We start from the raw sequence: 18,464 nt of genomic DNA on the forward strand, positions 1-18,464 counted from the left end.
AAAAAAAACTACTCAGATTCCTGCATCCACACATAGCGGTGTGAATGCAGGAAATCTCCCCTACAGTGCTATTGTATTCAGACAATCCCTGTCCTTCCCTGTCAGAATACACTGATCTGAGCTGCAGTGACTGATTAAATGCTGGTTTTCCAGCAGGACCATTTGACAGAAGCTAGTCTAATGATCAGCTTCTGTCGAACAGAACAGGCTATACACATCAAAATTCCCCTGGTTTCTGCTGAAGTGGCCGATCAATGTGTACCCAGCTTAAAGGATAAGTTCACCTGTTTACAAAAATAAATGCACATTTTTTGTAGGTAAAAAAAAAAAAAGTGCATTTATTATTTTTAGGTTGTAGGAGCCTGTAAAGCATTGCACCAGCGATCAGCTGATCGCTGATGTCATGCAGGACTCCTGCAGACCGTCAGTATATCTACATGCTCGTACCTCGTACGGGCAAGCCAATACACTTAGACAGGAAGAATCAATGAACTACCACAGCGCTTATATCTCTATGGTAGTTTATTGAGAACTACAAGCAGACAACTGCTAAGGCTGTTTTCCTATTCACAGAGCACTGTGAATAAGTGACGCGGCTGGCGGGCAAGAAGATCCCGGCTAGCTGTCAAAGCTGGGGATCAGGGCCCGGTCCTTTCATAACACGTTGTTACATGTTGCACCCTGAATATGGGTGTAACATGTTATAAAAAGAGAACTTATCCTTTACCCCGGATTTGTCAACAATCTTATTTTTAAGGGGACTAAACACACACTGCCAGGGAAACCGTAAACAGATGTGTTAGTAAACCTTGGCTTATCACAAATGCTTGGTGGTCCTGGCACCCCCACAGTGTTTGTTCCCTACTTCTTTCATCCCCACCTTTCCTTTTCTGAGCATTGGAAACTACATCCATCCATGACAAGATTGTGTGCATCACCAAGTGTTCAAAGATATCAGAACAGCCTAAAACAGTTAAGGAAAAAAAAACAAAAAAAAAAAAACAACACAACAAAATCTATACCGTACAATCATGGCTACCATACATCAAGGGTGAAGAGGAGTCTGGGTAAATACAATTCAGAATAGAATGAACAGAATGAGCTCACTTTTAAAGTGCCCTTGAACTATAAACTAATATCTAGTATCTTTTAGTGAATATATAAAAATTAAAAAAAAAATATGTAAACCTTAAAAATAAAAACATTTTCTCCTTTTCGGTCTACTAAATATACGATTGAAAGTTTTTTGTTCTATCTACTTGATAAGTGCAAAAAAAATACCTGTTGATTTTTCCTGAAATCCTCTGAGCTCATATGCTCTCTGCCTGTATTTTTCTGTACTTGCAGCATGTTGTTCTTCACTTTGTGATTTCCCCATCCCTTATTTTATTTTCCCTCAGTTTCCTTCATTACAGGTTTCATTATATTGATGGCAAAACAGTTAGCCCCAGATCACACCTTTTGTTACGACCGTTTATATATGGAAGTTATTGTATTGTACTAAAAAGTTCATATAGCTATTGCTCATATCAATTTCTTAGCACACGTCTACAGATGGCATGTTAAAATTGGGTCCCCTCTAATGTGTTTTGTCCTTTGGTCACATGCTCATGTGATAGTTTTATTTGTTTCATATGGACTAACTCAAGTGTTGCATGTTACTTGTACTTTACAGGTGATACTTGAAAAATTAGAATATTGTGCAAAAGTTCATTTATTTCACTAATGCAACTTAAAAGGTGAAACTAATATATGAGATAGACTCATTGCATGCAAAGCAAGATGGTTCAAGCTGTGATTTGTCATAATTGTGATGATTATGGCTTACAGCTCATGAAAATCCCAAATCCACAATCTCAGAAAATTTGAATATTGTGAAAAGGTGCAATATTCTAAGCTCAAAAGTGTCCCACTCTAATCAGCTAATTAAGCCATAACACCCACAAAGGGTTCCTGAGCCTTTAATGGTCTCTCAGTCTGGTTTAGTAGGAATCACAATCATGGGAAAGACTGCTGACCTGACAGTTGTGCAGAAAACCATCATTGACACCCTTCATAAGGAGGAAAAGCCTCCAAAAAGCTAATTGCAAAAGAAGTTGGATGTTCCTAAAGTGCTGTATCAAAGCACATTAATAGAAAGGTATGTGGAAGGGAAAAGTGTGGAAGAAAAAGGTGTACAAGCAGCAGGGATGACCACAGCCTGGAGAGGATTGTCAGGAAAAGGCCATGCAAAAGGGTTGGGGACTTTCACAAGGAGTGGACTGAGGCTGGAGTCAGTGCATCAAGAGCCACCACACACAGACGGATCCTGGACATGGGCTTCAAATGTTGTATTCCTCTTGTCAAGCCACTCCTGAACAACCACCAACATCAGAAGCATCTTACCTGGGCTAAAGAAAAATAGACCTGGTCTGTTGCTCAGTGGTCCAAAGTCCTCTTTTCTGATGAGAGCAAATTTTGCATCTCATTTGGAAACCAAGGACCCAGAGTATGGAGGAAGGCTGGAGAGGCACACACTGCAAGTTGCTTGAAGTCCAGTGTGAAGTTTCCACAGTCTGTTGATTTGGGGAGCCATGTCATCTGCTGGTGTTGGTCCACTGTGCTTCATTAAGTCCAGGGTCAACGCAGCAGTCTACCAGGAGATTTTGGAGCACTTCATGCTTCCTTCCGCAGACGAGCTCTATGGGGATGCTGACTTAATTTTCCAGCAGGACTTGGCACCTGCCCACACTGCCAAAAGCACAAAAACCTGGTTCAATGACCGTTGGATTACTGTGCTTGATTGGCCAGCAAACTCGCCTGACCTGAACCCCATAGAGAATCTATGGGGCATTGCCAAAAGAAAGATGAGAGACATGAGACCGAACAATGCAGAAGAGCTGAAGGCTGCTATTGAAGCATCCTGGTCTTCCATAACACCTCAGCAGTGCCACAGGCTGATAGCTTCCATGCCACATTGAGGCAGTAATTGCTGCAAAAGGGGCCCAAACCAAGTACTGAGTACATATGCATGCTTATACTTTTCAGAGGTCCGATATTGTTCTATGTACAATCCTTGTTTTATTGATTGCATGTAATATTCTAATTTTCTGAGATTGTGGATTTGGGGTTTTCATGAGCTGTAAGCCATAATCACCACAATTATGATAAATCACGGCTTGAACTATCTTGCTTTGCATGTAATGAGTCTATCTCATATATTAGTTTCACCTTTTAAATTGCATTAATGAAATAAATGAACTTTTGCACGATATTCTAATTTTTCGAGTATCACCTGTATGCTGACATGCACTCTCTGATCAAAATATATATATATTTTTTTAAAAAGGTATACAGCAGGGAAAATGTGTGTCCTTAAAGTTCACGTTTCTGAACATGTTACACCCATAGAGTGCCACAATTCAAAGAGAACGCTCTGCCCACACAGCCGCATTACTGATTCACAGATCTCTGTGAATCAACTACAAGTACCGACAGCCTTTGCGGCTGTCGGCTTGTAGTTTTCAGTGAACTACCATGGTGCTGTTGAGCATTGTGGCAATTCATGGATTTTCCCTGTCAGTGTAAAACTGTCTGCCCATACGCGCTGACAGCTTACACGGGACAGTCTGCAGGAGACCTGTTGGTTTTTTTTTTGTCCTACGATCACTGCCAGCAGTTTGGCATAATCTGTGGCCAGCCTCAGGTGGGCTTCGATTTTCAGCATTCCTGACATTATCCCGATACATACCTACCTTCTCTGCTAAATCTGTTTGGAGTCCCTACCAACAGCAAGCCTCTCCTGGAGCGAACTGTTGTATCACCATAAACCAAAGCACCCCCATACAAACTCATGTCACAGCTTCCGCACTTGACTCAAGAGGCCATATTGGATATAAAACCAGATTCCGCCAAAATATCTGTCAGTACACAGGCCTCTTCTCTTGTGTAGGATAGAGGCAAGCACTAGAGGAGCCATTTCTTACCTTGAAAATAGATTCTCTATCCACAAGACATGTCTTCTGAGCTCACACTGCAGAGATTCAGAAACTCAATCCATCAACACACAAAGAAACGCCTAATAAGTAATGCGAGGGTCCTGGGAATGCCAGAAAAGGTAGTGTCTGAACTTTACTGAAAAATGTCTAACCAGCCTACTAGGCCTCACTAACCTGCCTCTGACTTGCATGATAAAGAGAGCACAATCAGGTGCCTCCCAAACCCCCAGTACCAGGGGCACCACCTAGGCCTTTCCTGGTGCGCTTTCTAAACTATAGGGACCATGACCAGGCCGTGAGCCAAAAACCCAGTAATTACACTTCGAGAAGGGCTGGATATTCCTATTCTGGGATTACAAGAAATGCAACAACACTGCCACTCCTTCAAAGACGTCTGCAAGCACTCAGGCATAGCGGCATCAAGTATAGCCCCATCTATCCCAGGAGACACCAGATACAAGACAGGGACACATCCAAGTAACACCTCAGCAGCTGCAACCAACTTGGACTAAGCATCACCACGCTATTGAAATAAAACATGATGAACATAAAAAATGATATCACTCTCATAGTCTCCTACCAAAATGAATTATATTTGCATATTTTCTCCAAAACTCATCCTGTCCTGAACCTATCAATTTTTGAAGCCTATATTGCTATAATTTAGAAATCCCTCAAGGACCTGCCCCCTTGTGCCTTACACAAGCCTACAGCACTTAAACCGTGACATCAAAATTCTTACCAAATTATTTTAAAAGGTTAGATCAGAATACATAACCTAAGAGCGCCTGACCAGGCTGGGTTAATGCCATACTAGTCCACTGATATCAACATAAGATGCCTATTCGCTAAGCTGCAGACCAAGCAAATGCCTTGTTGAGTCCCTTGACTTTGGCCTTGGCCTCTGAATTCAATTACTATCCATCTATATTCACAATTGCTGTGCATTTTGTTCTGACAAATGGCATGTCTGCTTATATTGTACCTTATGTGCGACCCAGTCCCAGTTTATAATATTATGAGACATGTGAGTGGATTTAAACAAAAATTTTATTGTTTGGTTATTGTACACTTTATTTCTGTACAAATGTACGGGGTTTGCTTATTGTAATTTTATAAATTCAATAAATATCTCTTTTTAATAAAAAAAAAAAAAAAAAAAAAAAAAAAAAAAAAAGCTGCAGACCAAGCATTTGAACACTGGCACTAGAGTACTTGCCTTACTGAGCACAGAGAAAGCATTCGACACTGCAGAATATCCTTTATTGTGGGAGGCCTTAAAGAAAATGTGGTTTCCATAATATAAACATTGGATCCAGCCAATTTACTGTCAGCCAAGAGCAGCAATATGCCCGAGTGGGGAATTGTCACCTTACTTTCTTTTTAAGGGCATGAGGCAGGGCTGTCCTCTCTCTCCCCAGCACTATTCACCACTGTCGGAGAACCCAGGCTCTCAGGATATCTCAGCAGGTTATGGAACTGATGATTGGCTGGCTGGAAGAGATAGTAGCCGTGTACACAGATGCATTTTTTTTTTCTTTAAGATTTTGCTGAACCCCACATTCTGTACAGGGAGCATTGCAGGTCCTGAATGCATTCTCTGAGCTTTGTGGATGTAAGACTAATTGGGCCAAATCTATATTTTCTGTAGACCCTGTCTCGCAGGCTGCAGAATACACCTCAATTTACCCTCAGTGGGTTTCCAACTTCACCTATTAGGGCATACAATTTTCTGTTAAACCATCTGAATATGTTGAGCTGAATTTATTGCCTTACTGAATGGTGTAAAGACTAAGTTGAAGGTATGGAGCCACCTGGGAGACATTAACCTAATAACAATACTGGCCAAATTGATAATACGTTTTGTAATTCGCCAATATTGCTTCACCAATCTCTTTCTTTAAAATGCTTACTACACTGTCCAGATTTCTCTGGGAGGGCTGACCACAAAGATTCAAATTTAGCCCACTCACGAGTCCCACTTCAAAAAAAAAAAAAAAAAGGAGGCCTGGTAATGCCAGATCTCTATAACTTTGTAGCCACCAAACATGTAACAAGTAACAACTAACTTTTGGCTCAATGCTGACACAAGCAACCCAATGCTCGATGCTGCCATACTAAAGCTCTTGGATCACTCGATCTTAGGAACGCAAAACTCACAAAACCCCATACCACATCTATGTTAACCATGCTAAAAACCTGGGAGGTGAGTGTTTGATGGTACTCGAAAGCAGGATATCACTTCCGAAATATCACTATGGCAAACCCCTAACCAGACCATTTTCTACTTATACAAGTCCCCCAAAGTTGGGCTAAATATGGTTTCAAAAATTAGTATTAGGGGCTGGAGCCAAATGAAATGCTGCAGGCAAGAGTACTACCTCCCAGCCTTCTATTTATTTATATACATGCAGGTTGTCTATGCTTACAGCATTCAATTCAGTAGACAGCCTGTGAGTTCTTGTGACAGACCTCGAAATCTTGCTACGTGTCCAAACCTACCGCCACCATCAATAAAAATATTTTTATGAAGGCTTCTTCTCTAACTCGTCTTAATCAAAAATAATAATGGCCCCCCTTAAATTGGATAAGGAGAATTGGAACGATCCATGGGACATACCCTTCCAAACTCTAGTCTCTGCCAGAGACAAACTGATACAATTCAAACTTTGGCACAGGGCTTATTTTATGCCCCAGAGACTGAAGAAACCAAACCCTGCCTCTTTTCAGCTTGCTGGCATTGTGGACATCTCAAATACAACTTCTTCCACGTGTTTAGGACTTGCATCAAAATATAGGACTACTACTGCTAAAAGCTCATCCCTACTTGGCACCACGCTCCATGCATGCTTTAAGACGGTCTTCCCAGCTTCCCTCTCCACTCAAGACTCTCCTCTGTTGCCCATATTGGGCAATCCGGCGTTTCCTCCTGGAATAGGAATGTGTTCGTTCAGGACGCTCTCTCAAAACGGGTCAAGACCAAGCACCTAATTTTTTAAGAAGGGGACCATTGGCCTTCCAGTCTGTCATTGACGAGTGATTCTGGCCATTTTCAACTTTCTTTTTGGAACGCTCTGCAACTGCATCACTGCTTACATTCTATTGCAAATCCTACCCAATTTAATCATAGCTTAACAACTTTTGAGGATTACTGCTTGTACAAATGAATTCTGACACAAGTATTATCTAAAACCTATACCTTGCTTTACCTCCCCTCTGAACAACCACAACTGCCTTTTTTTTTTTTTTTTTTTTTTACAAAAATGGGAAGTAGACCTAAACTGATCCTTTACGGTACTCCAAAAACAAAATATGCTTAGATTCTCATTAAAGCCATCAAATACAGGAGTCTAATTATAAACTCCTGAACAGGTGATACTATACATCTTGGTTATTGCAGAAATACTACCTGAACAACATTGATAGATGTTGGAAATGCCAGATGGACAGGGGAACGCTCCTCCATATATTTTGGTCTTGCCCTAAGCTGAAACAATTTTGGACAACTGTCCAGAATATCACCCAAAAATTTACAGACTATAGGATTCCTGACGATCCTGCTTTCTTTTTACTCCACGATACCACAATCCCAACGAAACAATGCCAAAAATCAATCGTGCGATATTTATTGAATGCTGCCATATCTTGCATCCCCCTACTTTGAAAGAAGCAAACACTTCCCTCTATTGGGACTTGGTTGCGCAAAGTAGAGGATATAAATAAATTGGAGGACTTGATCCTTACGGCGCAGAACAAACAGAAAAAGCACTTTAAACCACGGAGGCTATGGAACACGTTTATTCTGACAAAGGGGTGTCTCTGCTCGGGTCATAGATGGCTCTCTAGCAAACGCTTAGATTGCATATGTGGTTGGTAGAAGTCACTCTCCCACCAGGTTCCCCCTCCCTCCCCACTCCTTTTGATCCTTTCCATAATTATTATTATACAGGATTTATATAGCGCCAACAGTTTATGTAGCGCTTTAATAATTCTCTCCTAACCACTTTCTTCTATTTTCTTTTCCCTACTTTATTAGAACTATTTTTTCCTTTTCTTCTGTTCCTTGGAGCACAAAATAAAATGACGGGGTTGAGAGGTTCAGGCCTCTTCCTGTGGCGATTTTGCAATGTTTTCCACCCAACAAAATAAGACGTTTTTCTTTCCGTGGATATGCCTATTGTATTAATAAATGAGACGTTGATATTTTACTTAATTGACCCAATTGTTGGGAATACTGTACGTTATCTGTGTGGAATTGTCCACAATCACTCCATGCCACTGTAATAATTGACAACCTACATCACAGATCTAACCAGTCACAAATTTGGTAGGTCTACCAAAATATTTGTTTGTTGCGACTGATAGACAATCTGGCTCCAGAGAGATCAGAAAAATCTCTTTTGGGGCCGCTATATTATTCCAGAAAAGCCATAACTACAGCTTAGGAAAAAACAGAACTTCCCACAATATAATTTTTGAAAGTGTGGGCACCCTGGCTAGACACCCAAGTCAACCACAACCAATCTACAATGATTTACTTCCTGGTACCCACACAGATTCTTACAGACTCTGCTTTTTAATCAAGCTCCCTCACTATTTAGGGTCTGGATGTATAGTCACTCAGCCGTTACTCAGAACTATATTAGATTGATTCCAACTACAAACCTTCCCTCTTCCTCTTTCCTACCCACTATTTAAAGCCTGCTTCCTATTTCCTTCTCAGCAAAAATCCTGATGCAAAATGTTATACCTGCAAAATTCCTTTCTACCTCTTAATGCTGCAGTACTGACTATTTATCAATGTATTGTTACTTTGCAAATCTCATGGATCTTCCCTAGGGGGATTAAATCCCCTGCATCTGTTCAATTTTGTTAGAATTGTTGTATTTTTGTGCATCTAACAAAAATTCAGATTTAAAAAAAAAAAAAAGCAAAAAAAAAAAAAAGCTTGGCCCTCATATCTGTGATATCATCTAAGTAGGTACTGCTGTGCCTCTAAATCGGGTTTAGAACACTACTACTATGCTGCTCACTGTTCTTTTTTGCTGGAGAGAAAGCTGTACCTGGGAACCTGCAGTGCAAGGATCTCTCTGCTTCTGCTTTATCTGTTCTATGTATCTCTGCTTTCCGAATTTATTCTGCTGCTCCTTGAATATTCCCCCACCAGTCATCAGGGGACAACTCTGACATGAAGAACCAAAGTCCTGCCTACCTCTACCAAGAAGGCTGCCTCTTCACAGAGACACATTAACATAAAATGGCATATTAAATCAGTAATAGGGAAATGTTTTGCATCAGGGAACTTGAAAGGCAATGCTGGTGACATGTCCGTTGCCTTCTGCTGGTCTTTTTTGGGCACATAATTCAACAGTTCTGATCCTTGGATACATACTGCTGGCATTTGCTCAGTGCTACTTTAAAGCTCTTGTGAAATGCTGCAAAATCATTTTAAGCAGGTAAACTGCTCCATTGTACAGTTGAGCTCAAAATTGGCAAGATCTATAGGTTTTTTTTTTTGGAGATTAAGGGGGGGGTCATAATCCCTGTCAGTTTTTTTTTTTATTTTTTTTTATTTTGGCCGTTTATGTCCCATTGGGGAGATTTCCCTTTGCTTCCTGTTCCATAGCCAAAACAGGAAGTGAGAGGAAATCCCTGCAAATTATGGGAATTCCTAGGGGTCCCCCAGGTCACCAGAACTAGTGTACCCATTGGAAGATTTCCTTACTTTTCTGGGGACAACAATAATAAACAGGACAAATAGAGATGGTGAATCTCTGACAGGGGCAAAGATAAATAAAAACTGAAAGGTGTGCTAATCTCTCTCAAAGACTGAAAAAAAAAAGTTTTTCCTTTACTTGTAATTTAAAGTGGTTGTAAACCCTTACAACACACTTTTACCTACAGGTAAGCTTATATTAAGGCTTACCGGTAGGTGCTGTAAATATCTCCTAAACCTACACGGTTTAAGAGATATTTACAATTCCCCGTACAAGGATTTCTTCGGCGCATGTGCACTTTAGATCTCACGCTGTGCCATTCCAAGTACAGGTCATGCCGTGACTGGCGGCTCCCACGCACACACGCGCGGGAGTGACGTCACGCGACTCCGGCCAGTCGCAGAGCCGGAGTCCGCTCCCCCGGAAGGAAGATGGACGCTTCCAGCCGGCGAGGAAATCGGGGACGTCACAGGCTTCGGTTTCAGGTAAGTGACACATAATGGGCTACTATGCGATGCATAGTAGCCCATTATGCTTTACCTTTGCAGGGAAACAGAGAGGAAGTAAACCCATTAGGGTTTACTTCCTCTTTAATACAGCAAACTGTGGTCAACTTCTCTTGAGACCACTCCTCACACATTTTCTCCTGCTGTGGGCCTGGAGGACAACCCTAACCATTGACATCCAGCTTGATGTCTTTTGGTCCCAGAACTGCTCGAATCCACATAACCTTACTTAATCTAATATTTACTTCCCAAAAATAAAAGTAAATAAAAATAGGACTCCAGAGAAGATCTATAAAAGCAGCTGAAGCAAAAAAGACGGCATATGCAAGCAAACCTTTTTTTCTGCATTGTTCTGGATTTGAACCTTAAAGACAATACACAAAAAGTGCACATTTAAACAGACCTGCTTGGCTCTCGACATTCAGCTTCATTGACCTTTCTTTTAGCAGACACCCCATTGGAAATCTTTGTGCCAGTTCTTGATTTTGCTCCTGTGACGTGAAGAAAATGTATTATATGGAAATTAGAACGTTCAGTCATCAGCCAGAAAAGGAAAACTGCAATGTGGTTTTCAATGTTAGGATAATTACATGCAACTTTTGTTATGGTTTCATAATGACCAAAGAATTTATGGCAAAGTGTTGTTCAAATAGAGCAAACTAATCCCCTAGATTTTATATACTAGCAAAAAGCAATGTATTTTTGGAGAGAAGTCAAAGAATTAAAGATGAACATATTCATCACTGTACTTTTATGTGTTCCATCTACAGAATTTTTGTTTTGATTGCAAATCAAATTTTATCAATTTGTTTGTTACTGACCCACATAATTGTGGGCATATAACCCCGCAGAGAATGCCTTTAACAAACAGTGCTGGTTGAAGCGGACTGGTAAAGTATAAGAGAAAAAAAAAAAAAAAAGCACAGAGGCATATGGGGGGGGGGGGGGGGGGGTATTTTTTATTAAATAACAATACATAGCTTAAAACCAAATTTCAAGAATTGAAAAAAAATAAAAAAAATAAAAACTCCCCCTCGATGGCCATTGACCAAATACTCAAGACTGTACTTCCACATAATTTATGACTGACAAGCAGTAACAGAAATCAAATTAGAGCCCGATCTCTTGTATTAAATACTATCACAGGAGCCATTTCATACCTTTCCATAATGGAACAGTGTGAAGGATATTAAGGCGGACACACACACAATGCTACTGTAATCCTATTAAAATAAAATATGCATTGCCATCTGCAAAGGCCCAAATGGAGAAACAGAGAAAATGTTGCATAGATGATTACCCAGGTTATCACTCTTAAAATAAATATTTTTCAGATTTTGAAAAGCAAGAACTCATTTTCTAAGAGGTGTAGAGAAAAATATTTATTCAAAAGAAACAAAGGCTTTTAATAGTTCACTTCATGTATAAAAATAAGAATACTACCGATTTCACACATGCCATATTTATATTTGTGAACTTCCACCCCACGCTATATTGCGGTTTGTAAATCAAACATTCCACTGAGAAATGTATTATGAAAAGGTAGAACCTAAAGTTAAGTTAACATAAATACATTTTAGTAATTTGGACCTGGATAGAGTCAATTCACTAAGATGCAGAAGATACTAAAAACTTTTACTATTGGAATTATCAGTTCACAAAGATTGACACAAATGTGGAACTGGTATTTTTCAACATAAAGCTAGCAATATTTAAGAACTCATAACTCAGGCAATAATTTTTTTGGATTAAAAACTAAACTGCTCACAAATGTTGAGGCCCCCCCCAGGAACTTTTGCCACACTGCATAAGTAAGCTCAGCAGCTCAGAGATTGTTATTGCCCAACTATTATCTTGTCTTCATGAGGATTTGGCGTCTTCAACCATTTTCGGCCCAGGCCCTGATGACACAATTACTGACATTATCAGAAACTCACCAATAAATCATAAATGATAATCAATTTTCTTGCTTCATTCAAGCTGTCTGTTGTTCTGTCTGACAGAGTCTGCCCATGCCTGCATGTCTGGCCATCTCCTTATGTCTTTTGGGCTCCTTTAAATTCCTTTACTTTTCATATTTAGCATCAACCCAAGCTTTGAACTTCACTAAGCATGACTATTGCACTATTTCACATGAGTGTAAAGCTCACACTATACTGCAGCTGATTTGTACAAAACAATAATTTGGGCTAATGTTACATGGAGTATGGGAACATGTCAATCAAATCATCAAGGGCTTGGATGATCCACTTGTAAATTAACCATTTAATCATGGGAGGTTAAAGTTGCGATTTAAAAGAACCCTGACAGAGCATATAGCATTTGTGAACTAGAGGTTCCTTGGCACAATGCACATGGTGTGTAAACTGCTATTTTATACAATACCTTTGTTCCTCTATTATTGCAGTAGTAGTAATGCCATTTACAATATACTGTATTTTTCACACCATAAGATGCACTCCCCTCCCCCCCAAAAAAATGGGGGAAAATGTCCCTGCGTCTTGTGGAGCGAATACTGACCAGGCTAATGCCTCCCCCACCCCCCATCAGAATATCGGCGCTCGGCTTCTCTGTGGAGGAGAGAGGACAGGATGTGAGGCGGATCCCTGCAGGGGCATACCAAGTAGGAGTGGGGGGAGGCGGTCTGCCCCGGGTGTCAAAACATGGTGGGTGTCAGTGTGTCGTTGCTATGGTGGTGCGCTCTGCACCCAGATCAGTTGACACCCGCCAGATGTGACACCATCCCGCGGCGGCAAGAGCCCTGGCTGTTTTTTTTGTTTTTTTTCAGCCGGAACACCCCCGGTGCTGTGGTCTGGTGCAGTCTTACTTCCTGCTCCTTCCACCGGCAGCTGCTGCTGCAAACTATGTCCCCAGTCCTCCTTCCTACCTGCTGCCCGGGTGTATCTGAGGCTGAGAGCCAGCGAGCCAGCTAGAGGGGGTTGTGGATTGTACTGCCTGAGGTGAGCTGGTGATAAGGGGGTTGGAGGTGTGGCCTGGCATGCTATCCACTGCCCAGTCACCTGAGCTGTTGTGATAGAAGAGGCTGAAAGGGTATTTGTGTCTGCCCTGTCACCCTGAGCTTATCTGGGAAGAGGGGAGGTTGCTATGTCCACCACCACCCAGGTATAGTGTAGCTAAGCGGATTTGATAGGGCGGTGGTATTACTGTGTCTCTACCACCCACCTATAGTAGTAGTATAATATTAAATATTTTAGGACACCATCTGGTTCAGAATATTTTTTTTTTGTTTTCCTCCTCTAAAACCTAGGTGCGTCTTATGGTGCAAAAAATACGGTACAAAAAGAATTAAGTGTGTGTGACTGCAGCAGGAGAGAATTTTACCCATCTGAAATACAAAACTCTGGGCTTCATTTTGAATAAGGGTTAGCTGTAAACTGCTATGGACAAAGACAAGCTACTGCTACTCACAGTAGTCTAAAAAGCATCAAGCATCTGCTGAGTTATTCAAAAAGTATCATAGGTAAAGTTTGTTGGTCATCCTGATTCAGTTAAAAAAGCTCTCCCAACTCCTATTACCACCACCCTCTTACTCAGTTACAGAGTATTTAAAAAAAGATAAATACCACTGTAAGTCTTTTTTTAATACTCCCTTACCTCTGACATTTGTGTCCCTCGCTAGCATTGTTTTTGGAGGTTACTACTGGTGGATCCAGGACTGCAGTCTGTGCTAACCAGTTGCCTCATGATATTATCCAACTGAAGTTTTTTTGATCCTGAGAGGTCTACGCCATTTGACAGCGAATAGGAATTTTCCATGTCATCCAGACAGTGACGTGGACCATCCTACAGTATAGAAAATAAAAGACTTGCGACCTGGCGTGTCATATGATCCGGAGTTAAGTAAGCATCTTTTACTTTCCTTCATTTTGACTGTTTTTGTATAACAGCAGTACAGAATTTTGTTCAACTTTCTATACTATATTACCAAAAGTTTGTGTACACGTGATTTTCACACCTATGTGAGCTAGATGGACATCTCATTCCAAAACTATCAGCTTTAAATATGGTGTTGGCCTCTCATTTAGCTATAACAGCCTACACTTGTGCTTCTTCAGCCAAAAGAGCATTTCTGTGGTCAAGTACTAATGCAGGACAAGAAGACCTGGCTCAAACGGAATTCAATTTTATCCCAAGAGTGTTCAACAAGGTCGAGGCCACTCGAGTACCTCCACACCAAACTTGTCAAACAATGCTGAGGTCTTTCACCTTTCACAACAAACATGTCAATCCATGTCTTTATGGACCTTTGGCCTTGTGCACAGGGACACAGATTATAGTGTCCTTGATGAAGATGTGGAATACTTTACAGGTTTATCCATACAAAGAAGTCTTTTACCACACTGAAATAAACAAGACATCAGAACCTTTAGGTATGGATGCTCACCTGCAGCTATCTCTTTGGAACAATCTGGATTCGTTTTCAACATCTTCATAAATTGTGGTGAGCCTGCTGTAGAATTTGACTGCTTATCAGATGGCCGGTCAACATTCTGCTCACCTGGAGATGAAGCAGCGTTGGAAAGTTCACCATTGAGGTTTGCAGATTTTAAACTTGGCAATGTACCTGTCACAGGTGAAGCAGGATCTTTGACAGTTTTCTTCAGTGTCTTTACTTTAGGTGTTGGATTAACACTCCCATTTGTTGCTTTGGGCCTAGCACCTGTTCTTCCAGATTCTGGCTTTGGATTACTGGCAGAATCACCTTTGGAAGCACAACCATCAGTCTTTGCATGGTCACCGTTTTCCAATTTGGTCTTCACAATGAGTTTTGGTCTCGTTGTAGTGGCCTTTTCTGCTTGTTTTGGGTCTTTAGATAATTTGCTGGTCACTTTCTTGCCATCCTTTCCCTTTAAGTCATCATCTTTTCCCTTTCCAGAGGAACTTCTAGTTAAATTTGTTGTATGTCCAGAAGCACTCAATGAATCAGATTTCATCTTCCTCTGAGCAATATTACTGTCTGAATATCTCTTGCTTTCCTCTGATCGTTCTTCTTTTGACTTCACAAATTTAGGTCGACTTTGCTGCAAAAAATAAAAATGGGATCCAAGCAATGCAAAATCATGAGTTTTTTTTTTTTTTCAAAAATGAGATACAATACATATTAAGTGGGAATTCAAAAACTTTTTTGGATATAGTAGATAGTGGTTAAGACGCCGTCATTTTTTATTTTTTTTGTAATCTAGGGGGCTATCTCTTTACTCCCTATACCAGGCACACAGCAGTAAATAAGACGATTTCCCTCTGGTTTTACCAGAACAGGTTTACCCATTAATTAGTTAACCTACCTCTTGTCTCTGTGACAACTTTGTGTTGTTTGCAATGTTCTTAATACAATTCCTACCCAATAACCCTATAGCCTCAATAACATGGGGAGTCTATCCCCTATGCGCCGAAGCACAAGGTTTTAGTGCGCCCAGGAGGTACAGGTGCAGCATTCAGCCCCACTGTTCAGAAAAGTATGCCGAGAAGGCAGAATACCTTGCAAGCTATAGGTACTTTTTTTTTTTTAACCATTGGATTACCACATTAAAATTGTGCAAACTAATCTGTGTTATACAGTCAAGCTTTGTTATAGATATGCTTTAGACTTTTCTGAAGTAGGCAATTTAGGGCTTGAAGGCCAATAAGTGACTTTTGCTATTGTAACTATTTAGGAAGAGCTCTCATGCATACTAATGTGTATTAGTACAAGCATCCATAGATGCTGTTTTAGGGCAGGGCTCGACAAATCCCAGGTGCCATGGTGACCAGAAATTGCATCCGGCGCCTGGGCTTTTATCAGTCCATTCACTGTTGCACCAGGAGTGAGCAGAATTCTTATTGATCAACGCCCCAGACATGCAGTTCTGGGTGCTGGGCAGCTGATTTAGTTTTAACATCTAAATAAAATACATTTTAAAAAAAACACACTTTAGCTGTGCTGCTTACCCACAGACTTAAAAAACAGTTTCATAAGAACAAATGTAAAGTGATTGTACTATGAAGATTGGACCGATAGATGTGCCAAAGGCAATCCCCAACAGGACCATTCTTTAACTCTCAACAGCAGCCCTAATGAAGGGGGAGTCCTTAGTCCCCCCCGAAACACGTTGGCCTCATTTTATTGCTGTAATTTTAAATAAATGTCTTACCTGCATTTACTGGATACTGGGCGCTCCTTTACTTTCACTTCTTACCAAACATACGTGGAGTCGACCATAAGGCTGTACCCCAAGGTAGCAGCCCAGGCCCCAACAGGGCCCACCCACCACCCTTTCTTTAAACCAGGCACGAACCTCTGGGGAAAAAAACTCTTCCTATCTGCCCACACCTTGCACACCTTACAGCAGTGACTGTTCGAGTCAGTCCAGCGCAATCTACACCTCCTCTCATAAGCCACTCATTCACATGGCCATGCGATACATTAAATCCTTTTGCTCAAGCAGTGTAACAAAAAATGTCAAGTGGAATTGAAACAGCTCTGTTTCTTTAACCCAAAGATGCACAGCAATGTTATTCTGAAACACCATTAAGCCAAACTGTGTATGTGTGCTATTACTCATGTTATTGCAGGTTATGATAAAGCATCTGAAAAATAACCCAAAAAGGTAAACTGTAAATAAATCTAAAATATCTAAATACAGGAGTTTCTCATTCAAATACCAACCTTCTGCAAATATTAAAAAATAAATAAAAAAACAGCCACCAGTCATGCCAATCATGTCTCCATCTAAATCGCAAAATGACACTTTTAGTCATTTCTTTGTGTGATTGGGGAACATGATCCTCTATTCCAAAATGCATTACTACATTATGTATATTGAGCTTTGGGGCATTCTGTATTGTAGTAATTAAGTGTGTCCCCCATATTACCTACAGCATTACCTGGGAGTGCATCTCAAGCTGTAGAGGGATGCTGCCAGTATATCAACAGAAATAAACAAACTGCCCTAAGATACTTCACTGTCCTATTGGATACATTGGTTGTGCTTTTTCCTCTTGAATGAATCAAATCTGGAAGCTAGTTAATGATGCAGTGACTTGTGGGAAGTTACTGGCATTTACATAAGGGGCTATTTATAGAAGTCATAGCAATCTGGGGACAGCATCAAGAAATTACGGCATTTGTTCACTCTAAATTACACATCTCTTATTAAAAAATTAATGAATTTACCATCACAGCCTGTATACTGCAAATAATTTGGACAATATAACCATTTTCAATACAAACTGAGTGTTATTTTTAGCCTAGACCTGTCTACATAACAGTAAATCATCTTTATCTATACAACATTATTCACCAATACATAACTAAATATAGTTCAGATTTACCTGGGAACTAGTAAATGTGGGCTTCTTTGCAAGTCTTCGATCATCCCCTTTGTCAAAGGCAGCTGGAAAGTAAAAATATACCTAATGGGTTATTAAAAAACAAACCGCAATATATGGCAAATTATGAACAACATGGTTCATGGTGTAGCAGAACCAGAATGAAAAAAGGATGCATGTGATTGTTTGAAGCAACTGTCCTTTAGAAATTTACTATGAAAAGCCAGCTGCCAGAAAATGGTGCACCTGTTTTTTTTCTTCCTAATATGCTGCAAACAGACCCCCCCCCCCACCACCACTCCAGTGAAGGAGTCAGTCATACAGAAGCAGCCTCCACTGCAGTAGCAGTGTTTTACTATACTGGATTAAGGGCAAGACTTCTTCTGGGAAATACATGCATAGAAAATGGGAAGTGTTAATGCACAAGCGCTGATTTATGAAAGCTTTTCCTAATGAGCACTGCATGTAAATAATTAAAAAAATGAAGCTGCTTTAAAAGCAATTATAAAAAGGTTTCATGAACAGTGCTGGTGTGGTATGCACAAAGATGATCAGCTGTTTTGCATTATGTATGAGAAAACATGCGTCCAAATGATTTTGTGGATGACCTGCAATTCTATTGGTTTAATTCAGACGTTGACAGTGGTCAATTACTATTAGTGTGTGACACTACTAGCCTGCACTTGAGAATGTGAGTTATTGTTCAATGAAAAGCTATCTCACCAACAGACTTGCACATGCCATTACTACCTATGCATAAAAAAAATAACAAAAGCAACAACTGAATCTGCACGTAGCTATTTGTGTGCGCTAGTAGGTCTTTCTCAAGGAACATAAAAGAGCATAATTGATACTGGCAGTAAACGGGTCTGAATTTGCTAATGCTTCATATTTGAGCAGTTAGTAGTAGCTCTGAATTCAATATTTATGATGCA

At 40.4% G+C, this 18,464-nt stretch overlaps 1 protein-coding gene across 2 annotated transcripts in view; it reads right to left on the reverse strand.

Annotated features, from left to right (window-relative positions):
• Window positions 1-18,464, reverse strand: part of BTBD8 (BTB domain containing 8) — a 159,775-nt gene that overhangs the window by 19,875 nt on the left and 121,436 nt on the right. For both annotated transcript variants that reach the window (XM_073593149.1, XM_073593150.1), the window contains 3 exons: window positions 17,533-17,594; window positions 14,606-15,242; window positions 10,604-10,691 (listed from right to left, as the gene is read on the reverse strand). In XM_073593149.1, the coding sequence (XP_073449250.1) occupies window positions 10,604-10,691; window positions 14,606-15,242; window positions 17,533-17,594 (787 nt within the window). The remainder of the gene's footprint in view (window positions 1-10,603; window positions 10,692-14,605; window positions 15,243-17,532; window positions 17,595-18,464) is intronic.

The sequence above is a fragment of the Aquarana catesbeiana genome, linkage group LG07 (assembly GCF_042186555.1).
Source record: "Aquarana catesbeiana isolate 2022-GZ linkage group LG07, ASM4218655v1, whole genome shotgun sequence".
In the NCBI taxonomy this organism is placed as follows: domain Eukaryota; kingdom Metazoa; phylum Chordata; class Amphibia; order Anura; family Ranidae; genus Aquarana; species Aquarana catesbeiana.